This window comes from Eleutherodactylus coqui, chromosome 11, assembly GCF_035609145.1.
Source record: "Eleutherodactylus coqui strain aEleCoq1 chromosome 11, aEleCoq1.hap1, whole genome shotgun sequence".
Classification (NCBI taxonomy): Eukaryota; Metazoa; Chordata; class Amphibia; order Anura; family Eleutherodactylidae; genus Eleutherodactylus; species Eleutherodactylus coqui.
In genome coordinates this window covers 43,317,230-43,340,800 of record NC_089847.1, presented here as the reverse complement: position 1 = coordinate 43,340,800, position 23,571 = coordinate 43,317,230, and the positions used below count along the sequence as shown (strand labels likewise).

The 23,571-nt window shown below is 45.6% G+C and overlaps 2 protein-coding genes across 2 annotated transcripts; one reads left to right on the top strand and one right to left on the bottom strand.

Annotated features, from left to right (window-relative positions):
- Nucleotides 1–250: 250 nt before the first annotated feature.
- Nucleotides 251–14,612, bottom strand: CNEP1R1 (CTD nuclear envelope phosphatase 1 regulatory subunit 1). The gene is made up of 6 exons (XM_066583936.1): nt 14,569–14,612; nt 12,977–13,048; nt 10,578–10,651; nt 9,172–9,281; nt 4,976–5,030; nt 251–1,614 (listed from the first exon to the last, which is right to left on the bottom strand). The coding sequence occupies exons 1-6, from the start codon at nt 14,591–14,593 to the stop codon at nt 1,573–1,575; spliced, it is 378 nt and encodes a 125-aa protein (XP_066440033.1). The 5' UTR covers nt 14,594–14,612; the 3' UTR covers nt 251–1,572.
- A 213-nt stretch (nt 14,613–14,825) lies between these two features.
- On the top strand, nt 14,826–22,039 carry TIPRL (TOR signaling pathway regulator). Its single transcript, XM_066583935.1, has 2 exons — nt 14,826–14,898; nt 20,675–22,039. The coding sequence occupies exon 2, from the start codon at nt 20,701–20,703 to the stop codon at nt 21,523–21,525; it is 825 nt and encodes a 274-aa protein (XP_066440032.1). The 5' UTR covers nt 14,826–14,898; nt 20,675–20,700; the 3' UTR covers nt 21,526–22,039.
- Nucleotides 22,040–23,571: the final 1,532 nt, after the last annotated feature.

The following is a 23,571-nucleotide window of genomic DNA, read 5'->3' as shown; positions in this document are numbered from 1 at the left end:
CATCCCACCTCTCCTCATTGGAAATAGTGCAGGGGGTGGAGAGGAGGCAAAGAGGGGGCGGGAGCTCAGAGCACTGCTCCTGGCTCTTCCAGCCTCCTCCCCCTGCAGAGAGGGACGCCGTATATTGGCTAAGCGTGAAAACCCAGCCGATATACGGTCGTGTGAATCCAGCCTCAATTCTATGATAAATGGCTAACAAACTGAAAAAAATAAAATAAAAAACACACAACCATGCCAAGTTTCTATTTAATAGTTTTATTAGCTTCATCCTTAGAGGACCACTCAAAAGTATCCATGACATGAAAGTATTATTTCAGTATGAAACAAAATGATATTTTATTGAATGTACAAAACATTTTAGAAAAGCTTTTGTAAACCTCTGAAAACACTCAGGTGTGTAGTCAGTCTTAAAGGGGTTGTCCAATTACCAGGTAACATCCCTTCAATAGCGCCCCTTGTAGTAAAGCAGACTGGGGCTCAGGATGTGAGCCTTGATGCAAGGACAACGAGCTGTGACGCTGCAGCGGTCACCCGAGTTCTGGTGATGTCAGCGATCACAAACAATGCTGAGACCACATTGGTGCTACAGTGCTGGATCCTGGTGGTGGTGGAGGGGTAAGTACTGCTCAGTTTGTTATTTTACTACAGGAAGCACTATTGAAAGGAAGTTATCGGGTAAACAGACAAAGACTTTAAAACAGTTTTCCAGGCAGCGCTGGGATACTCCAGGGTTGGAGTAGCAGCTTCTACTTGGACCCTGGTGTATCCCGGCACTGACAGCCAGCTCTGCCTGGAAAACACCTTTAACATTTAAGAAAATCGGTGATCTCCGATGCAAATACTTTGAAAACATGTATTTTTCACTGTGGATTTTTTGTTCTGCAAGTGAATAGGGTTTGTTGAAGCTCCATTGACTTACATTGTATTGTATAGTGCTGTGAAAGTTCAGCTCACATGCCTCAGAAAGTTCAGGATGTGCGAATTTACCACACAAACGTTTTGGTAGTGCAGTTTCCGTCGCACCACAAGTCACTGGGTAGCCGTACCCTAAAAGGAGTATTCCAGGTGCAATGAAAGACTATATAGTTTTCTAGAACACGTTCTGTATCAACCCCTCACATGTTACACATCGTTGGTCTGATATGCAGAACGTTCCTCCAGATTTCCATATGTGCGGCCCCTCAAAATAAAAATATATAATTAAAATCTTTGCCCTTCCAAGCTCCAACTTTTAGGTCTTCCTATAAAACACACAAATGACTCATTAAAACTGAATAAAGTATTGCACATGGGGGCAAACAATACAGAGCTGCACCGTACAACTTTGGGGTGTACAAACCATCCTTGATACACAAACCCAGGCAAGAATGCCGAATACTTCAGATGACTTTTTCCTGTAATCACAGTCCAAAAGCTCAAACTGAACAGTCAATGCGTCTCCTCTGGCATCAAAAAGTTCAAATAATTGTTACTTGACGTTCCTTTGATCAGTCATCAATCAACATCTATAAAATATAGAACATATTGCAGAAGAGAGTAAAATCCAACTTTATTACATCCCAGAAGATGATGTCATTGCACATGGGGTCTCGGCTTTAGAATTAGTTTGCCCGTCTGCAAAAGAAACAAAAAAGTTCTTATAGTCAATGTACAGAAGATTACATCATTGTCTATTAGCAGTATATTATGGACTGGCGAATGACAAGTCCCTCCCTACATATATAAGCAGTCTCATGGTTCATAGGCGGGGTGTAAAGATAATCTGCCAGTACTGTTACCATCTAAGCACCGATGCTAAAACCAAGCTGCAATTTTGATGCAGACAGAGCCTCTAAAGGCCCATTTAGAAACCCCTATTATCGCTCATAAGACGTGTTTTGAGCAATAATTGTTGCGTCTAAATACGCGGCCATCATGCACTGTTCGTTCATCACTCATTTCTAGCCAGCTAGAAATAAACGATGAGCCTTATCAGCAAAGTACACTGATAGCTCAGTGGGCGGCGCTAATAGTATTCTTTCACTTGATATTCCGCTCGCAGTTCTCAGCAGGACATCAGCTGAAAGCGCAGAGAACAATGCAGCCGTTGCATATTCAAAACAGCTGCATTGTTCTCCAAGCTATCTTGGTGGTGTCCCACTCTGCCTGCATTAACTCTTTAAGTATCTAATTAGCTACTTAGAGTTATGCAAAGATGATCATATTTACGTGTAAATGGCCTTTACTGTAGGACATCTATCAGGCCATCTCGAAACACAGTGGATTTTCAGCTGCAGATTTTGGTACAGAGCCACATTAAAACCCACATATAACATGCAAAGTTTGAGGTTAGTGCAGATTGAATATCCACAGCATAAATTGACATGCTGCAGATTTAATGTCCGCACCACATATCAATTTATGCTGCAGTTTTTATTTTTCCCCCATATGAAATCGCATGTACACTGCCGGTACTTTAAAATGCTGTGGGTTTTCCAAACCCAATTATGCCAAGTTACTTCTGCAGAATTTGAGCTACCGGTGAACCTTACAAACTTTACCCTTAGGCCTCATGTCCACGGGGAAAATCAGGCCCGCTACGGATTCTCCATGGAGAATCCGTAGCGGGTCCCTCCTGCCTCGTGGACAGGAGACATAAAAATAAGAATTTACTCACCTCTCGCACGCTCCGGATCTTCCGTTCGCCGCGGCTTCATCTTCTCTCCGTCGCGGCCGGATCTTCTTTCTTCGGCTCGTCGGATGCGCAGGGCACGTCATTTACGTGCCCCGCGCATGCGCCGTCCCGAAGAAAAAAAAAGATCTAGCCGCGATGGAGAGAAGATGAAGCCGCGGCGAAGGGAAGATCCGGAGCAGGTGAGTAAATTCCTATTTTGGTCTCCCGCGGATCCGGACGGCTTCCATAGGCTTCAATAGAAGCCCGCGGGAGCCGTCCCCGCGGGAGACCCGCACGAAAATGGAGCATGGTCCAGATTTTTTCATGCTCCATTTTTAAAAAAAATCACTTTTATTGACCATCCGTGGGTATTTATCTACCCGCGGGTGGTCAATGCATCCCTATGGGGTGCGGATCCGCGGGCAGGAGAAGAGTTAAAATCCGCTGCGGATTTTAATTCTTCTTTTGCCCGTGGACATGAGGCCTCAGGCTACCTGCAAATGGGCAAGAGCAGTATCGGGCTGTGAAACGCATCGGTTAAGTTCCGATCCTCTTGCGTGAGTTTCATGCAAAAAGATCGGAAGGGTTTCCCCACTGAAATTAATGGGAAACCTCCCACGCAAATCGCATAGCATGCAAGAGTCATGCGAAGCATTAAATCTCCTGCTGAAATCAAAGGAACGCGAAAAGTTACAACATGCAACAATTGTGATGCAGATCTTTAATACAAAAGTGTATTAAAAATGTGTTGCTCGACGTACCCACTGTCTGTAGCTGGTGAAACATAAAAGTTAAAAAGTGCCTACGAACGATCTGGTCTTTTGTTTACTTTGATGGAAGCGGTCACATGGGTTGTTTACCCATGTGACCACTGCAGCCAATAGAAGGCCCAACAGTGGTGCCCCATAATTGGTCAGAGGTTTAAATATTAGACGTCTTAGGGTGGTTGCACACAGGCGACAAAATTGCTCGATTTGTGTGTGGGAGAGTCAGAAAACAAAACAAAACAAAAAAAACACAAACACACAGAGCTGATACTCAAAAAAACCAAAAACGATTTCCTTGTGGCAAAAATCACAATCGCCCGTGTGAAACTAGCCTTAGTGGCAGGTTTACGAGACGTCACCTGTCAACACCTGTGACGCCAAAAGCAGGACCACTGTGAGTATGTGGATTTTATATAGTTCTGGCCCCTGTGGCCGAAAAATATATAAAACAAACACAGAAAAAGATTAAAAAAAAAAAAAAGTTTACAATGAAAAATGTATACTTTTTAATGTAAGACAAACGTCAAACATATTCCTTACAAGGCACACATTTCCATAGGTTCTCATGTAGTTTAATGTATATGAAAGTCCTAGTGTGAACAGCTCCCTAGGCTCCGGTCACACAGCGGTTTCCCCGATGCAGTGACGTTCAGCGTCAGACTTCCATCGGAAAACACTGAAAACCGTACTCAAAACAGAACACTGGGTGAACCATAGGCTTTAATGAGTCGGAAGAACCACTTTGGTCTCCCTTTGACTTCTGCTTGTTTCCTTCATTTTAGGACAGAAAAATGTAGTCATCTACGCACATTTTTCAGAGGGGCAGCAAATGGACTTCATGTAATGGCAGCAATTCCTAACTTTATAATTAGCAGGGAAACCTAATGCCATTCCCATCACAAAGAAGCTTGGTATAGCAGCCTTACCCGCCCCTAGACTTTTTGTCCTTTGTTATAATTTGGATCAAAATATTTTTACTGACTCGTAAACCAGCTGAAATCAGATTGCCTTCCCTACTGCGAGAGTGACAGGCCTTGTTGTTGCCATATTGTGAGGGACGCCCTGGTTGGGGGAAACCAGCACTGTAACACATGGAGGGTGCCAAAATGCTAATCGGTCCAATACTCAAGTCCAGAATGGCTGCAGGATTTTGTAGTTTTACCTGCAAATCCAGAAAACAGAGCAAGTTTTTGGTAAAGCCGTATGTTGGCGTGCCCATGTCTTGGCCATCACTAATATTAGATATACAGACAGAGTTAGTCTGCTCATACATAATTACTGCAAATGTCTAAGGCAGGGCTGGTTTTTAGTCCCACTTTGGCCCTAACAGGAGCCCTGGAATAGGAAGACACCAACAGACAAGTGAACACTATTGGAATTCCTGTAAATGAAGTTTCCACTTCTACTCAAAGCGCAAAAAAATGCCAGCAAATGCATTCTTGCTTTATCAAAGGAACAGTTTGTTTGCTGCAATTTACAAAAAAAAAACCAAAAAAACACACAACAAAGACAACAACTTTGAATAATCTACACTGCCAAATTGTATAATACGTACATCATCACATGACATGTTGTATTCTGCTAGAACAGTTCGACATCTTGCTGCTATTCTGAAGATTTGGTTAAGGAAAAACAGATTGTAAGCGAAATTAGATAAAGTCAATATAAAAGACAAATGCATATAAACCTAAGAAACACATCCTATTAAAAAATTATAGTAAAAAAAAATTTAAAAGTTCTGGAAATTCCCACTTATGGATTTCTTTGCCAAAAATATACATCTCCTGAATGGCTGCAGATGTAGACAAGGGATTCAAGGAGAAGAAAAGCATCTTTTCTACAATAAAGTTTAGCTACTTCCCTTTGTCAAAATCTAAGGGGCCTAAAGGCTGTCAGAGTCGAGCTTCCCCTTGACCATGTGATCGAAGGAAGTTCTAGTTCACCGACGTCCAGCAAAGAAGTCCTGACAGGTCTCTATTAGAGATGAGCGAGTATACTCGCTAAGGCAAACTACTCAAGCGAGTAGTGCTTTATTCGAGTACCTGCCCGCTCGTCTCTAAAGATTCGGCTGCCGGCGGGGAGAACTCTCTTACTCTCTCCCCCCCGCAACTCACCTGTCACCCCCGCCGCCAGCCGAATCTTTAGAGACGAGCGGGCAGGTACTCGAATAAAGCACTACTCGCTTGAGTAGTTTGCCTTAGTGAGTACGCTCGCTCATCTCTAGTCTCTATAGATCAGACGTTTGCAGTCGTGGATTCAAGTCACCATCTACATCCTAACTGGCTTGAATAACTATAAATGTGTGTATGTGTTAACATAGATGTAGATGCGGAGTTAAAGCCACAACAGTTCTGTCTCATCATCCATGCAGTGTTTTACACACACGGCCGTGTGAATGAGGCCTAAGCAGTTGTCCAGGTGAAAAGTATTGATGGCCTATCTTCATCAATAGTAGATGGGCAGGGGGTGGGGGTGGTCCCTGTCATCAGGGACCTACACTTATCAGCTGTTGTGCTCATGCACTGATTGGACGCCTGTAGGAAGCAGACAGCTCAGTTCTTACTGCAGTGGCCAAGTTTGGTATTCTACACAGAGTTCCTACTGAAGTGAATGGCCTGACCACTGTAGTACAAGTGAACGGTCTGCTTCCTGCAGCGATCAGCTCAGTACACTGCTGATCAGTGTTTTAGGGTGAATTCACATGAACGTATATCGGCTCGTTTTTCAGGCCGAGCCGATATACGTTGTGCTCGTGTGCAAGGGGGGGGGGGGGGGAATGGAAGAGCCAGAAGCAGGAACTTGCAATGAGGAGAGGCGGGACGGGGGCGGGGCTAATTCCTGGCACTTAGCCCTACCCACGTCCCGCCTCTCCCCATTGCAAATAGTGCAGAGAGGCGGAGAGGAGGCAGAGAGGGGGCGGGAGCTCAGAGCACTGCTCCTGGCTCTTCCACCCCCCCCCCCCTGCACACGAGGACAACGTATATCGGCTCGGCGTGAAAACCGAGCCGATATACGTTCGTGTGAACGCACCCTTAGGCAGTGGAATCCCATCAATCTACTATTGATGACCTATGCAAAGTATGGGCCATCAATACTTTACAACTGGACAATCCCTTTAAGCTCTTGGTATTGCAGTCAGTTTTGGCCTTCATTGAATGGAAAAAAAATATATAGCAGTTTTTGGGTTTCATCTTTACAGCCCTCACAATGCAGTATAAATAAAATAATTTTATTCTGCGGGTCAATATGATTACAGCGATACCAAAATGTACAGTTTTTTCATGCTTTACTACTTTTGCACAATTAAAAAGGAAATAATTTGTGTGTCGCCGTATTCTGAGGGACTTTAATTTTTCTCGTCACTAGAGCCATGTGAGGGCTCGTCTTTTACAGGGTTGACATCTTCATTGGTACCATTTTGGGGTAATACAAATGTATGTTCTTCTAACTTTTAAAAGGGTCGTCCGGTTAGAAAGACACTAGTAAAAATTAGAGCCAAATAAGTTAATAAAACAAGAAGTACTTACCTGTCCTCAGCCACAACAATTCTCCCAGTCCGTGTTGAGAGCGGAACTCAGGAAACCGCCATCTGAGAAGCACACGCTGCAACGTCCCCATTTCCACCTCCTGGCAGTATGGTGCCCAAGATGTGAACGCTGACGCCAGGAGAACAGGCGAGGGCACCATGCTCTCCGATAGGCAGCAGTTATGTGACGTCCGTTCTCAACACAGAGGATTGCAGCGTTGGGGCTGAGGAGGGTAAATACAATTTGTTTTAACACATGCAGCTCAAATTTTAAAAAGTATTTGTAACCAGACAACCCCTTTAACTTGGCAAATCCCCAAGAAATGAGACAGGCCCTCTGACAGATTCTATTAGGTGTACAAAGATGGGAAAACCTGGGGGCCTTCAGTAGGTCCCAGCTATCATTACTCGTTACCCACCATGGCATCTAATGTGGTTAATTGACTAGGATTGGCCATTGAAGTAGGGCGTTAGGCTACTTTCACAGGACATCTTTGCTTCCACTTTCCCCTTCGTTTTCCATGCAAAAAACTGCGTAAGGTCAGAAAACCTGGATGAAACCACGTGGTTTAATGTGTAAGACAGCCGCCACGTTGGTCATTAAGACTCTGAATCAAAAAGCAATGTGGATGCTTTTCTATCCAGTCAGACATGAAGACAGCAACAGAAACCTAGAGCAACGTAGACCAAAGTGGTCTCCATCCAACATCAAATTCTATGGTTCTGTCTCCGTGACGTTTTTCTGCATAGAGGATGGAAACCTGAGATGGAGAAGAGCGTCGGAGGCAAAGATGGTATATCTGAGAAGAGCCCTAGCTGTATGTTATAACTAACACTTGCTGCAGATAGCATGGGCTAAGCCCGTGTCATGTATATACAGCAGGATACAGTTCTTCCTGACAGCAAGATATATACATAGGATGTCAGGTAGGGATTAATAATGCAGCCTTGATCTGTAACATCAAGTAATCATATTGCATAAAATTAAAGTTTTCACACTCATAATGGGCCTTTTATACCTTTCTTCTGCTAGGTCCCTTATACAGAGAACCTGCACCTCTCCTGACACATCCGCTTTAGTAAATACTTGTTTCCCCCCATAAAATAATAAACTTATCCTCAGGATAGGTCAATAGTTGGCAGCGCCTGAAACTCAGAATCTCTACCCAATCAGCTAAGTAAAGAGACCCCAGCACTTGGGCGAGCTAGTGGCCTTGTCTTACGCCACTGACGTCACGGTCATCTGTCACATGGCCTGAGAGCAGCTTAGACCCATTCAGGCACAACGCTGTGCCTGGTAGGCACTGAAGTGACAGCGGCGCTCATCAGAGTGTCACTATCATTTCAATCAGCAGGGAACAGGGGCGGCAGACCCCCCACTGATCAAATATTGATGACCCATCCTGAAGACAGAACATCAATAGCTTAATGCTGGAAACCCCACATTGATTGCTGAAGCTAGATTACAAGGCTGCATCCAAGGTGTTCTATCTTTGGCCATATGTTAAAGGGGTTGTCCCGCGAAAGCAAGTTGGGGTATACACTTCTGTATGGCCATATTAATGCACTTTGTAATATACATCGTGCATTAATTATGAGCCATACAGAAGTTATTCACTTACCTGTTCCGTTGCTAGCGTCCTCGTCTCCATGGTGCCGTCTAATCTTCAGCGTCTAATCGCCCGATTAGACGCGCTTGCGCAGTCCTGTCTTCTATCTTCTGAATGGGGCCGCTCGTGCCAGAGAGCGGCTCCTCGTAGCTCCGCCCCGTCACGTGTGCCAATTCCAGCCAATCAGGAGGCTGGAATCGGCAATGGACCGCACAGAAGACCTGCGGTCCACCGAGGGTGAAGATCCCGGCGGCCATCTTCACAAGGTAAGTAAGAAGTCACCGGAGCGCGGGGATTCGGGTAAGTACTACCCGGTTTTTTTTTTTATCCCTGCATCGGGTTTGTCTCGCGTCGAACGGGGGGGCTATTGAAAAAAAAACCAAACCCGTTTCGGCGCGGGACAACCCCTTTAGGGATATTTACTTTACCAGAAGCTGCGTTGTCTTTCACTTCACTTCAAAATACCCCAGTCAAAGAAGGGTCTACCGTGGGGACAAATTCCTTTTAAAAACAGCAGCCTGGTTTACTGTCTTTTTGCACAACAAAGCATATTATTATGTTGTCTTCCTTGTAGTTTAAGCCGGTTGTCAGATGCAAAGACCATCAAAAGGATACATCGACGGGGCCACCACCCGCTTGTGTATACCAGCAAAGAAGAGCCCTATTAGTGTTATACAGCTAATTGTAAAGAAGGGATGATTCCATAACGATGTGAAGAATGAGACCTGCAAAAGAAAAATAAGGACAATGCATCAGTCTGATGGGTAATTACCTCTATGTCATTGTTCTACTGAAAGGGGTTACCTCAGCAAGAACATTTTTGCAGTTATTCACAGCGATGAGTGAGGGTCCTAGTGCTGCCCCCCCCCCCCCCCCCCCCCCAACCCCCTACCCCATCATGCATTTCCTATAGATAGGCAAAAACGTTCCTCAGTGGGAAAAACATTAAAAGGAGTTGTGCCAAGTTATAAAATTATCCCTAATGCATAGAAGAGGGAATAACTTTATAAAATCGGTGACGGTCCAACCACCAGGACCCCAACGATCGAGAACCAAGTTGTGATGCTGTTTTGGGAGGGAACAGGGAGCAAGGGGATGTACTTTTTGTACTTGCTTGCTCCTCTGTTCTCTAACTGTCTGCTGGTGAAACCCGCACATGGTCTGAAAATCCGACTCTTCAGACCGCTGTGTGCGCTCTCTCCTATAGAAGTATTTTGCAGCAGTCTGAAGAGTCAGATTTTCAGATCACACATAGACTTAACCAGTGGACAGGCGAGTATAAAAATGACATCCCTTGGTTCTCTGCCACCTTACCAAAAACCATAACTTAGCTTATTGTGCTGCTCGGAGGTGGTAAGTTCCCTTTAATGACATCGCAGGAGATTGAAGAGATCAAATGCTTCAGCAATCATTGGGGTTGTGTATGAAGTGAATGGAGCCATGGCACGCCTGCACAACCTCCATTCCATTCACTTGGAGACTGAATGGACCCCTGTTCTCAAGATCAGGGTAGAGAGGGGGGTCCCAAAGGTCAGCCCTCCACTGATCATAAAGTTATCCACTATCCTGTGAATAGGGGATAACTTTGTAACTTAGCACAAGTCCTTTAAGCTAATTTCACATTGGTGAGTGCGATATCGCACTTGACCAACAAGCGACGTCGCTGTAGATTTGTGTGTTAAAACCGCCTCACCTCACTTCAGGGAAGTAGCGGCTTTTAGCTGCAGTAGAGGATTACAAAGTGTTTACCATTGTTTTCAATGGGTAAACCTGGCATTGCACGCCGTGCTTTTCCCATTGAAAAAAATGGGCGATGCAATGTGAGGGGTTTTGAGGGTATGCCCAAAAATAGGACATGCCGCGTTTTTTTCTGCGCCATAGAGAGGAAGAATTACTCATGTGCATGGCCCCCATTCAAAATAATGGGGTTCATATTCATGTGAGATTTGTGGGTCTCACAATGCGCAACTCTTGCATGATTTTCTTGGACGTGTGAATATGGCCTTATATAAAGAAAATACCTTTTGTGTCTCCGGATCTATTAGCCAGTTCCAGGCGCCCGTTGCAGTACAAACAGATACTACTATGAGAATCACTGTTAAGAGAAATAAAAATAAAAAGGCATAACAAAACTTACTATTTTTTTTTTTTAAACCAATAGTCTCAGATGCCAAGATACCGTACAATGATGCATATAGATATATAGTTATACATGTAGCAATGATGGCAACAAAATGACAACAGAAAAATATCAAATCAATACATATCACTGGGATTCCAAAGAGGAGGAGCCAACTGTTCTCCTGTAAAGGCCGATTTAGACACAATGATAATCGCTCAAAAGATGTCACTCAAAAGACTTTTGAGCGATCATTGTTGTGTCATTTACAGCGCAAGATGATTGCTCAACATGAGCGATCACCTTGCGCTGCCAGCAGAGGCTGCAGGAGACAAGCGGGGTGTCCCCACTTGTCTTCTGCATGGAGCGCCCAGCTGTTATACAGCCGAGCGCTCTGTGCCAGGAAGGGAGAACACAGCTGGACTGCTCTCTGTTCATACCCAGCCCGTTATCAGGGAGTAGGATACAGCTGAAACAATAGTATCAGCTGTATCCCACTGTGAATCCCTGATAAGGCTTATTGTCGTGTTTCGGCATGCTGAATGATAACGATGAGCGACGGCATAACAAAAACTACACGATGTCAGTGCAGTTACACACAACGATTATCGCTCAAAAGACGGCTTTAGAGCGATAATCATTGCGTCTAAATGGGCCTTAAGGTCAACTTTACAAGAAATGTAAACAGGATAACAAGACTGTATCATTCTACATGTTTGCGGACAACCAGCAATACAGTCACACCGCACTACCGACTTGTCCAACTATGTTAGTAAAGAGTGGAGGCAATAGCAAGAACTGCAAGAGGCTGTGTTGAGGTTTTACTCAGCTAACCCTTAGGGGGGTTGTCCGGTTAGATTTTGACATAATGCCCTTCAAATGTGCACCCTGTGATATATTACTGTATATTATACTTTGTCTCAATAACCGAAATAGAGCATGCTGCGATCTATTGGTCGTGCATATCTACATGGTCATGTGACTGGATCAATGAAAGCCCATTTACTTTCATCGACTCCAATCACGGAGTGTCACACAGCCGTACATCGCGTGCGTAATACGGTCATGTGAATGGGCCCTTAAACAGTGTATATTGAACAGTACTGTATCTCAGGGTGCATGTTAGAAGGGCACCAAGTCAAGTTGTTACTGGAAACCCCTTAAGGGACACTGACAAAGTCCAATGGTCGGAAACGATTGTATGTTTGCCCGATCATGGGCCATGTAACTGTGTCAACAATCAGTCAACGAATGAGCAAACACTCGTTCGTTAAGTGATCGGCTCATTTACGCAAGCAGAAAAATGCCTGCTAGTTGGATGCATGAGAGCCCAGGTGAACAGAGAGATGTGCCGCTGACCAATGACCGCTCATATGGGGACAAACGACTGTAGTAATGGCTTGTCCACATATTACAGATCCTTCCTGCGTACACGAAAAAACTAAATGAACATTGACTGATACACTCATGTTTTGGTTCATGCTCGTTAGGCTAGTTTTACACAGGTGATTGCGATATCACCATGAGAAATAAAATGCGTGGCAAAACCGACAATGCTTCTTAGGTGATGTTTTTTTTAATGCAATGAAGGCTTATTTTAGGGCTCTTGCAATAGGACTTCCTACTGTAAAAGTTGCATAGCATGAAGACCATATTTTTGTGCGATGCAACATAAAAAGGAAGGCTCCACAACATAGCAAATCGTGGCTGTATAGAGCATGCCGCGATTTCGTATTCTAGCAATGTAGCAGCCTACAAAACATCGCTAATGTGAAGGAACCCATAGGAAGGCATGGGCTCCACAAACATGCGATTTGTAGCGCTGTCGCATCGCGAGAACATTGTGTGATTTTTGGCGCCCGTGTGAAAGCAGCCTTAATCACAGCTAATTTATGTCCAGACTTACGACTCATTCACATGGGTGTATGCAGATGTCGGTCACATAAACACGCTGCACATTTACGCAACCGAGAATCACATCATCCTATTTTTATTGTGTGAGCAGATACACTGTGTATATAGTACGTATTTGCACCAGCCTATTCACTTCAATGGCGTACTGTGATGCGTAACATGCACCAAATAGTGCATGTCGCATATTATCACACGGTCAAACATCACGTGAAAAGATATATATGTGAGCGAACCCATTGAAATCAATAGGCTCTATTCAGTGCGTATTGTGCGCGTAATACAGAGTGCAGATACGCCTGCGTGCACGAGCCCTTATATAGCATCATCTCCTGTAAGATAAGGGTTTGTATAGGAAAAAGTTAAAACTTGGTAACACTTGTAACTTACTTCTCCAACGTCCAGTTGCAGGTTGTAAACAGGAAACATATTCCGTAAGCCTTCGCTCAAAAGCCTTTAGATCTAGACAGAGAACAAGTACATCAGTGCCTAATAACCACTGCCAGAGCAGCTCAGGGGTAGCCTGCTCTCTTGCATCGCTGGGGACCCGGGTTCAAGTACAAGTGTGCATGTCCCCCGTGTTTACACACTCCAAAACCATACTAATACAGCATTTCCCCAAAATAAGACCCTGTCTTATATTAATTATTGCCCCAAAAGAGGCGCTAGGTCTTATTATACTTGCCTAGCAGGCTCGGTCCAGGTCCCTTCCGCTGCTGTCCGCAGTCCTTGGCCGCTCATACAACATCACTTACTGGTTACGAGTTTCATTAATCCCGCCTCCAGGAAGCGATGGCTGCAATTGGTTCTTCGACCGCTGCTCAGCCAATCAATGCAGCACTGACTGTACCAATGGGATGTCTGTGATTGGTTTATCCAGCACTGCACTGATTGGCTGAGCAGCAGCGGAAGAACCAAATCAACAGCCATAATGGTGTAGAGGTGGGCTTTATGAACTGTCTGAGCCGCGGCCAATCACAGCCATTGCATTGGTTGATCCAGTGCTGCATCGATTGGCTCTGATTGGTTCTTCAACCACTTGCTCAGCCATCGTGGCCACATCAGACCAACTGTTCCTACGGGCCAGTCGCTGTGTGTATGAGGCCATCTTTCTGCCGAGTCCTATTCGCTTCAGTGAAGCTCAGCCTGCAATACCATCCATGGCCACTACGTAACGTACGATGCTGTCTGGTTCCTGCCTACAGCCTGCTCTGTATACACAGCAGCCAGCCCGGGGAATCGGCCCCATCCTGAGGATAGCTTAGCGACAGTAATAAATGGGACAACCCCTTTAATGGGTACGGCCACCTTTAAACCGTAATCACTCGATGGAAAGTGCTTTCGTTTGACGCAGAATCTCTGCTGGAGTTTATACAGGGCAAAATAAAACGCAACGCTGAAAAAAAAAAAAAACTGCAGACGCCGCGGAATCGGCATCAAAAAGCGATCACAAATCCAAAGATGAGCGCTGAATTGTGTTCAGATCCTTTGATCGCTGCTGATCTGGGTTCTCGAACTGCTCGGCACGAACCCTTCTCGGCGCACTAGTAGATAGCGCCACTAGCAAGTTAGTGCGAATGCCTAGATTAACCCTACACTTGGCGAGCAGTACAACGGTGACCGCTAGCGCTCATTTATAAGTGCATGTAGCGGGCAGCGCCGTTTATAGTCCCGGCCTACGCCGGCTGATACGTTACACTCCGTAAGTGAGGACTGCGCAGGGGTCAGCGCAGCCGGAGGACCAAAACCTCGTAAGAAGGGAAGACACTGATTGACAGAGAAACAATTTTAATTACATGCAAATTAAACAGCATTAATGAACCAAAAGTAAGGGACACGTGACTGCATCCACTTCTTTACGTTTCCATGGTAACACCCACTGCTATAGCGCCCCCTTCAGCCACCGGAAGACACAACACAAATGCATGCACACCGCCGCACGGTCCTTCCCCCTGAACCCCGCCGCCACCGGCACTCCTCACCCTCTGCCTGCTCCAGCGAGTTCATGTCTGGCTCTTTTCCTGCTTTCAACCGCCCCTTTATGAAAGCCTCATGTAACGGCTTCGGTGATTGGTCCATTCTCACCGGCCCATTCATCTGATTGGCTACCCGCGCTCCGCCCTGATAGGGCCTCCCGTACTTTTGGTTTACTTGTCATGACGTCACACGCTCGGCGCTAGTCAGACGTGGGCTAAGTCGATGACGCCTGTGATTGGATACAACAGCTGTCAGTCTCCGGGAGGTAACTCGTGATTGGTCGGAATGGAGGGAGGCGGGTTTTCACGCTGGAAAGGAGGAGAGCATTGCTGATGGTCAGTATGGTGATGTGATTGCAGGCCGTAGCCCGGCTCTGAGGGCTGCTGGACTCATGGCGGCCGGGTCGGGTGGGGTGGTTATGCACAGTCCTCTCATTACTCTGCGGGGGGTTTAAAAGTCGCAGCATGTGAGTGCGATTCTGCATGCTATCTGCCGTGCCTGGGACGGTACAACTTCCTGCTGGAGGACTCCTGTGGTCCCTCCCTTGTAGATTCCTTTACGCTCTGCTGTGAAGTGCACCTTCAGACTAGGCTATTGGATGACTTTGGTCACATGACAGATTGCAGTATGGCGCTACTAGCGAATGTGGTCACATGGCGCCCAACAAGTAACCGCGACAGGCTGATGCGTTTCCGCATTGACTTTCATAAGGTTGGAGCTAAATAAGAACTTTGGTCATATGACGTATGACGATAGCGAATGTCGTCGTGGTAACTTATGGTTCACTTTTGTTACTGTGCGACCCTGCCATCTTTGTCGCCTAACCAAAGACATCCTGTAGCTTCAGCCTGAAGCCGTACTTAACGGCGAGGAAAAAACGTGCGAGATCTGTGCCAGACGCAGATTGGTGGGTTGTAATTAGTTATTTACACGGGCGTGTCCCTTTTTTTAAATTTCAGGACACGCTGCAAATTTTGGGGGCAATATCGTGCATTATTGTCTATGGGAGCAACAAAAAAAAAAACACATGCGACCCCTGGCATGTGAAGGGTTAACTGGATCTTCTCAAGATTGACTTCTGAGACTTCTCCCCTGCTTAGTTGATAAAAGTATGATCAGTGGGGGTCTCACTGCTGATACCCCACCGATCCCAAAAATAGGGGTCCCTCGTCCGCCTCTTCTCACTGACGGCCTACTGCCCACCTGCAGTGATGTGCAGACTGAATGGCGCAGCAGTGGAGCATGCACGGCGCCACTTCATTCATTCATTCATATGGGGCCGCCTCCAGTAGTCCTGCTGAAGATAAACGGAGCATCACTGTGCGTGCCTGACCTCCATTCAGTGGGAGGGTGAGATGGGACCTGCATTATCAGGATTAGTAGGGGTCCTGGCGGTGAGACCCCCACCCATCACACTTTTATCAACTACTCTGGGGACAGGTGATACCGGGGGTTTCTCAAGATTGCCTTTTAAGGATCTGTTCACATGCAGTGGATTCTGGTGCGGATCGGCATCAAACTCCACATGATATTTTCGCTGCGGCTGGGCGCCAGAATCCATGCTGAATTTGCACCATGTGGCCTGGATTTTTAATTTCACGCGGATCCACATCAGAATCTGCACGGACGGTGTGCGTTTTCTGCTGCGGAGAACCTCCACTGGTTCCGCTAGGTGTGCATGTACCCTAAAGGGGGTTTTCAAAGGTGGTAAAAATTAAATGGGCAGGGAACAGATTACAAATGAAGCCATACCTCAGACCCCCTGATGCATAACAGCTGAGACCACCCGTACTCCAGTAATGCCGGTGGTTGGGGTAACTTACTAAACAGGCATGGATACAACAATATTGTACGGATATGGTCATGACTGCAGCAGGGCTGATCAATGCCGTTACATAGGCAGTTCTAAATAGGATATTAAATAAAAGGGGGTCTCACCGCAACTCCAAAATTAAAGGGGTTGTCCCGAGAAAGCAAGTGGGGGTATACACTTCTGTATGGCCATATTAATGCACTTTGTAATGTACATCGTGCATTAAATATGAGCCATACAGAAGTTATTCACTTACCTGCTCCGTTGCTGGCGTCCCCGTCTCCATGGTGCCGTCTAATTTCAGCGTCTAATCTCCCGATTAGACGCGCTTGCGCAAAAGGGTCTTCTCCCTTCTCTTGGGTCTTGGCACGAGCGGAGTTCTGGCTCCGCCCCCTTCTACGCATCATCGCGTAGCTCCGCCCAGTCACGTGTGCCGATTCCAGCCAATCAGGAGGCTGGAATCGGCAATGGACCGCACAGAGCCCACAGTGCACCATGGGAGAAGACCCGCGGTGCATCGTGGGTGAAGATCCCGGCGGCCATCTTGGTAAGGTAAGTAAGAAGTCGCCGCAGAGCGGGGATTCGGGTAAGTAGTAAACTTTTTTTTTTTTAACCCATCCCTTGTGTTTGTCTCGCGCCGAACGGGGGGGCCTATTGAAAAAAAAAAAAAAAAAGGCGTTTCGGCGCGGGACAACCCCTTTAAGATGTTACTTTTTAGGGTAAAATATTAAAATCTAAGGCCTAATATCTAGTGAATTGTGTCAAATAAATGATACATTAAAGGGGTTGTAAACTATTGATCGCCGTATCTTCAGAGTAAGTTATCAATAGTAAACTGGTGGGGGTCTGCTGCCTGGGACCCCCACCAATCAGCTTCTTGCCATGCTGGTGTGCTTGTACAATGAGATGACTTCTACAGGAAGCAGGCAGGTGTGTTCCACTGATGTAGTGGCCAGGTTTGGTATTGCAGGCAAAGTTCACATTCTTTTAAATTAGAGCCTGCAATACCAAGCCTGGCCACTGCAGTAAGAACAGAGCTGTCTGCTTCCTACAGAATTCAAAACAGAAAATATAAATCCAAAGTCAAAAATCCTGATAGAAAGAGTATGTAGCAAAGAGCGTAACCAATGTAGCACCAATGGGCAAGGAGCAAAAAACTTACTTGAGAGGAGGGGGGATATGATCAACACAGAAGCCCCCTGGTGATGGTGAATCTAGTTGGCTCTGAGTTGTCCGGTGGAGATGCAGGAAACTCCGGCCATGGTATTGATTTTTAGCTTATTTGTTTGAAGCGGCAAGGTAGCAAACCATAATATTGGCGCGGTGTTTCTATGCACACAGGCACCTTCATCAAAGCAGAACTCTTCTATTCTGCTGCTTTCTATGGAAATTTTCTACAGAAAATTCACGGCTTGTGAACTCCGCCTTCGGACGTATTTACGCGGCCAATATTCTCACGTGCGTTTTGAGACGTGCAAAACTCGCCTGAAGATAGAACTCCTTATTGCAGTGGCTCTACGTACATCGGCGCTCTTTCTCAAGCAGCGATGTTGCGAGATGGAAAAATTGCAGCAAGTCCTTTTCTTGCAAGAGAGCTGTACATGCAGATGTAGTGTCCCACGCGGCATACGGACGGGCGTCGGGGTGAAGCGAACCGTTCCTGAGAATCTCGGGCACAACTCGCTATCAGCCGTGTAAATACGGCCTAAAACAACCAGGGAGAGAGATTATCAGATACAAGGTAGGTGAGCCTGAGGCCGTATTTACATGAGAGAATCATGCGAGTTCACGGAACGTGCGCGACGGATTAACCCAGTATTTCTGATTGGTTAATTCACATGGGCGAAGTTCTTCTCTCACAGCTTGGGAAGGGCGGAAAGTCTGCGGCAGGTCCTATTTTCATTCAGTTGACGCGTGAGAATAGGACTTGCAATGTGCGGTGGGTGGGGTGTCCGTGCGCTGGACCATGAGAGTTGCGCCTGAGTTTCTTGTGTGCCGGTGAATTGCGTCCGTGTAAATCCAGCTCAGTGCATTTCGGCCATGCGAATACAACACGTTTACGCGAATGAAATGCGCTTTCTCCTGAGTATTTTACTCGCTCCTGTATGTTGTTGTGTGCACAAATGCGCTGCGTATTTTCGCGCATAACTCGCAAAATCACATTGATTTTCTGCGTATACGCCCAGCGAATATGTAATCGCATATTGCATGAAAAAATACGCTCATGTGAACGAACCCATTACAATCTATGAGTTCTATTCACTGCGTATTACTATCCTGTGCACTTTCGTACTGTCGACAGTCACTATATATGCAGCTGGCTCCGTTCCGTACAAACACCACCACCGGAGGGCGTACCTGTACACCCTTTAGCACTAAGGCCTCATGTCCAAGGGGAAAAATCAGGCCCGCCACAGAATCCCACAGCGGGTCCCTCCTTTCCCGCGGACATGAGGCCTAAAAAGAAGAATTACTTACCTGTCTGGATGCTGCGGATCTGCCCTCCGTCGCGGCCGGTTCTTCTTTCTTCGGCCCGGCGGATGTGCTCGGCCCTGCTCTCCCGCGCCGGAGAGCAGAAATTCAACTGCGGGTGTGCCGCGGATGCGGACGGCTTCCATAGGCTTAAAGAGAAGGCTGCGGGAGCCGTCCCCGCGGGAGACCCGCACTAAAATGGAGCATGCTGCGGGTGTTTTCCCGCACACGCAATCCGCGCCTCAGGGGAAAATGACATCCGCCGGTATTTAATTACCTGCGGGTGTCCAATGCATCCCTATGGGGCGCAGATCACGCGTGCGGGTGATCCGCTCCGGATTTTAAGTTTTATTTTACCCGTGGACATGAGGCCTAAGGGGGTAAACTATGATCTGCACCTGAAGACTTTGCGAGTTTGCAACAGAATCTGCAATTATTGGATTTGCTGCAGATTTCAACTTCCCCATTGAGTTCAGTGGGGAATATCCACAAGAAGTCGCACCGCAGGTCAGTCCAGTGTAATATGCTGCAGCATTTCCACCTGCACATTCGGATGCAGCATTTCTGCTTTGCGTGAACTTATCCTGTTAGTCTGTAGTTCTGGCCTTACTGTACTGAGAATCCACTCTACATTTACTGACTTCCTGCTGACAGACGTATGTTTATTGTCAGCAGCCAATGAGAAAAGGCAGAGCTGCAGGGGGAAGGAGGAAATAGCAGCCTGAACCAATGATAAGACAGGGGGTGTGTATTAGACTTCCTCATACTCCATGTAAGCACTGTAGTTGAGCTGTAGTTGAGCTGTAGTTGCAGATCACAGTTCTGTCTCAATAAAACTAAGCAAAAAGCAACCAGGGGGCAAGAACTGAGGCAAATATATAGCAGAAAATCATCCCTAGAGGGACTGACTTGTTGGTTATTTCCGAGCTCAAAAGTGGCCAGTTGCTTTTAAGGGGTTGTCCAGGTCTACTAAAAAGGAATTTTTCCCCAGAAACGCCACCACTACCGTCCAGGGTCCGTTATTTCAGCTCATCAGTATTTAAGTGAAGTCAATATGGTTGAGCTGCAGTACCAGATTGATTGCAAAACACAACCATTTCGTTCAGAGGGCTTTTAAGGTGTATAATATTCACCAAGATAGGACATGCCGCGTACTTTTTCACCCGATCGCGTGAAAAAATACGCTCATGTGAACAAACCTATTGAATTCAATGGGTTCTATTCACTTCATTTTATGCGCACAACAATTGCGTGCATATCGCACAGCGCAAATATGATTGTATGAACAAGCCCCTAGACTAATGAATTTATTAATGCGTCCATAATACGAATGGGGGTCCCGGCCTGACCGTGGGTCTCTTCACCCGAACTATGAGCATCGCAGATTCCTAAGATGATCAGAGTTCGGGTCAGTACACCCCAGATACCCATTTCTATTATGGATGCATAAATACGGTTTGAGTACGCTCATCTGTCACGGGCCTTAGTTGGGTGTCAAATGCCACCTTGAGGACACTTAAGTGCTGGGCGCAGAGCTATTGGCTCCAGCCTTCCATGACAGCTTCCCTAGATTGCCACTTTCTCATGATAGAGGTGCCTTTAAATGATATCCATATGGTTTATTTTTCCCCTGCTTACCAAACAGATCAAGTTCCACATTGATATTTGTATATATTGTTTCCAGAGGACTAAGTCCACTACGCATATAAGTTATAGGACTGTGGTCACGTGCCAGGCCCTGTAAACTGGTTCTGATATTGTTTGGGCTTTGAGTGGTGCATTTTCCTGTTAGTATTATACATATCCAACCATAACTCTCTTCTCAGTCCTCAGACCTTGACTGGTTCCAGCTATGATGATTCACGGCTTCAAAAGTAGTAATCAAGACTTCAATTTTGGACCATGGAAAGTCACAGCCATCAAAACGCACATTATGAAGTCAGCCGACGTGGAGAAGTTGGCGGAAGAAATGAACATGCCCTGTCTTCCCGAGATGATGTTTGGGGACAACGTCCTAAAGATTCAACACTCCTCTGGTTTTGGCATTGAGTTCACGGCAAAGGATGCCCTCAGAAGAGTGAATAAGAACCAAGGAGTTGTCAAAGTTGCTTGTGCTGAAGAATGGCAGGAAAGTAGATCGGAAAGTGAGCACAGCAAGGAAGTCGTAAAGCCTTATGACTGGACATATACAACTGATTACAAGGGAACCTTGCTGGGTAATGACCTGATGTTTAATGCTGTTCCATCAACGGAACGTATTAATACGGAAAAACTGAAGGCAAGAGAACAGATTATGTTTTTTGAGGAAGTCCTACTGTTTGAAGATGAGCTCCATGACCATGGAGTGTCTAGCTTGAGCGTGAAGATCAGAGTCATGCCTTCCGGCTTTTTTCTTCTCCTCAGGTTCTTCCTTAGGGTGGATGGAGTTCTCATCCGCATGAATGACACTCGTCTTTACCATGAGTCTGACAAGACCTTCATGTTGAGAGAATACACATCCAGGGAAAGTAAAATAAGCAACCTAAGTCATGTGCCCCCTCCCCTCTACACCGAGCCTAATGAAATCTCGCAGTATTTGCCTATTACGGAAACTATTTATGAAAAGTTAGAATTTCCCACATTGTCACAGACAGAAACAGGTGATTCTCCGGATCAAGTAAGCCAACCGGCACCATAGTCGAGTGTCTTCGGTAGAAGATACAAGCCGACGCTCACAGCTCAGTCATTCACTGTGAATATTCTCGCCCCTGAACGTTACCATCTAATAAGTTGATGCACACATAAATACACAGTTTATAGGTGTTTTACGTGTTACACCGATACAAGATGCCTTAGTTTGTCTCTCTGTGTATTTTCATGAGTAACTCCCTGATCATGGAAATATTCTGTGCAAGAAAGCTTCCCGACCCATCATATAATTGATTTCAAGTCAATTAGATAAGGTACTTCCGTAAACCATGTGCTGCCGGTGGAGCGGTTGATTAATTTACGCTTGCTCGTAGACCACATCTGTTTCAAAAGTTATTCCTTTTTGCCAACTTGCACTCGGGAGCGAAGCTTTCCTATCCATACCTGCAACAAATCACTCCTGTACGTTAGAACGTTTTGACACATAAGCCTTGATTTCATAGGACCTGCTTCCCCTCTAATGTTCTATAAAGACAGTTTAATAAATAATGGAGAAAACTGAGGCCGTGTTTGACTTGTCTAATTATTCACCATGTATGATATTTTAAGTCCGTTGATATCTTTTCTCTTACCACTATATTTCCTTGATTATTTCCATGTAAGCTTTTTCATTAACCCCTTAAGGCCAAAATAGGCTATGTCCTTAAGGACAAAATCTGTCACTTGATGTGGTAATAACTTTTGAATGTTTCTACTTATCGGCACAATTCTGCCTTTTTTTTTGGGACACATTGCTCTTTCTTGGTGGTAAATTTTCATCAATAAATTTTGTCTTTTTCTACTAATTATTTCAGTAATTTAGATTTTTTTTATTTAATAGTTTCACAGTACTTAATTGTGTCCTTTCTTGTCCCTGATTTGTAACAGACTTTGCACCTTTATTGGGTCCTTCTTAACAGTGGAGGGAATTTCACTAAGAAAATGTCGCCCTGATGCTATACTTGTATCTTCGCTTCCAGATGTACTTGACTACCCCCCCCCCCCCTTCCCTGGCACCCAGATATTAGGGCCTTGATGACCACCTCCTGGAATTCAAGAAAGGTGCCCATCGATATAGCACATAAGCATTATACAGTTCCATCTGCATGATGTGGATGTGCACAGCCAGTTTTTATAAAACCCTCTTGTTTTCCGCATGATATTGTATGTTCCCAAGTACCTGATCTGACATGTCAACTCTTTCCATTAACCTATTGTAGTCAAGAACACAATCCGGTTTGGGTGTCTCTGTACTGGGCAGGGGGTACATCCCTGGTAACCTGGTCCAACAATGGGTGTACCAATTCCCATCAAATTTTTCCTGTAATTCCCAGGAAGTGTGTGTGTGTGTGTGTGTGTGTGGGGGGGGGGGGGGGTGAGGGAGGCATTCTGTTGTCCATCCCTTTGTAAATCCTGAACTTATGGGTATATCTTGATGTACTCTCGCACTGCTTGTACATTTTCACGCCATATGGTGCCCTCTTACAGGGCAGGTACTGGCTGAATCAAAGCCTCCCTTTTGAAATGTACCAGGGATTCCTCTACACAAAGTTTTCTTGGGTGTACACCTGGGTAAACGTAGCATTAAAATGCTTTATAACCTGATTTTATATAAGTAATCATAATTTGGGTAGGCACTACATAATGTCATTATAATGCAGGACCGCTTTAAAATGGGCCCTTGAGATGGGCCATGTGGAACATTGGAGTGCAGTATAAAATATTAATGCTCGAGTAGGTCCTAATGCTCGTCTTTTTTTTTTTTTATACTATCCCTAAAAATACAATGCCCCCACGTTTTGTGATTTCTGATACATCCACAGGGGTCCACCTTGTGGGGTTTTGCAAAATTAGAGTTGGGGATTTCTTGGATGAAATTAGTTTGAAACCTCAGGGCTCAGAGGGGTTGACTTTAAGGATTTTTTTCTGCATGATTTTATAGCCCATATTTTTATTCAAACTGTATCCCTGATTAACCCAGAAAATTTCAGACCCCCCGACCATTGACTTTACTGAGTAATCCACTGAGCATCAGATGAATCTGGGTCCAAAGTGG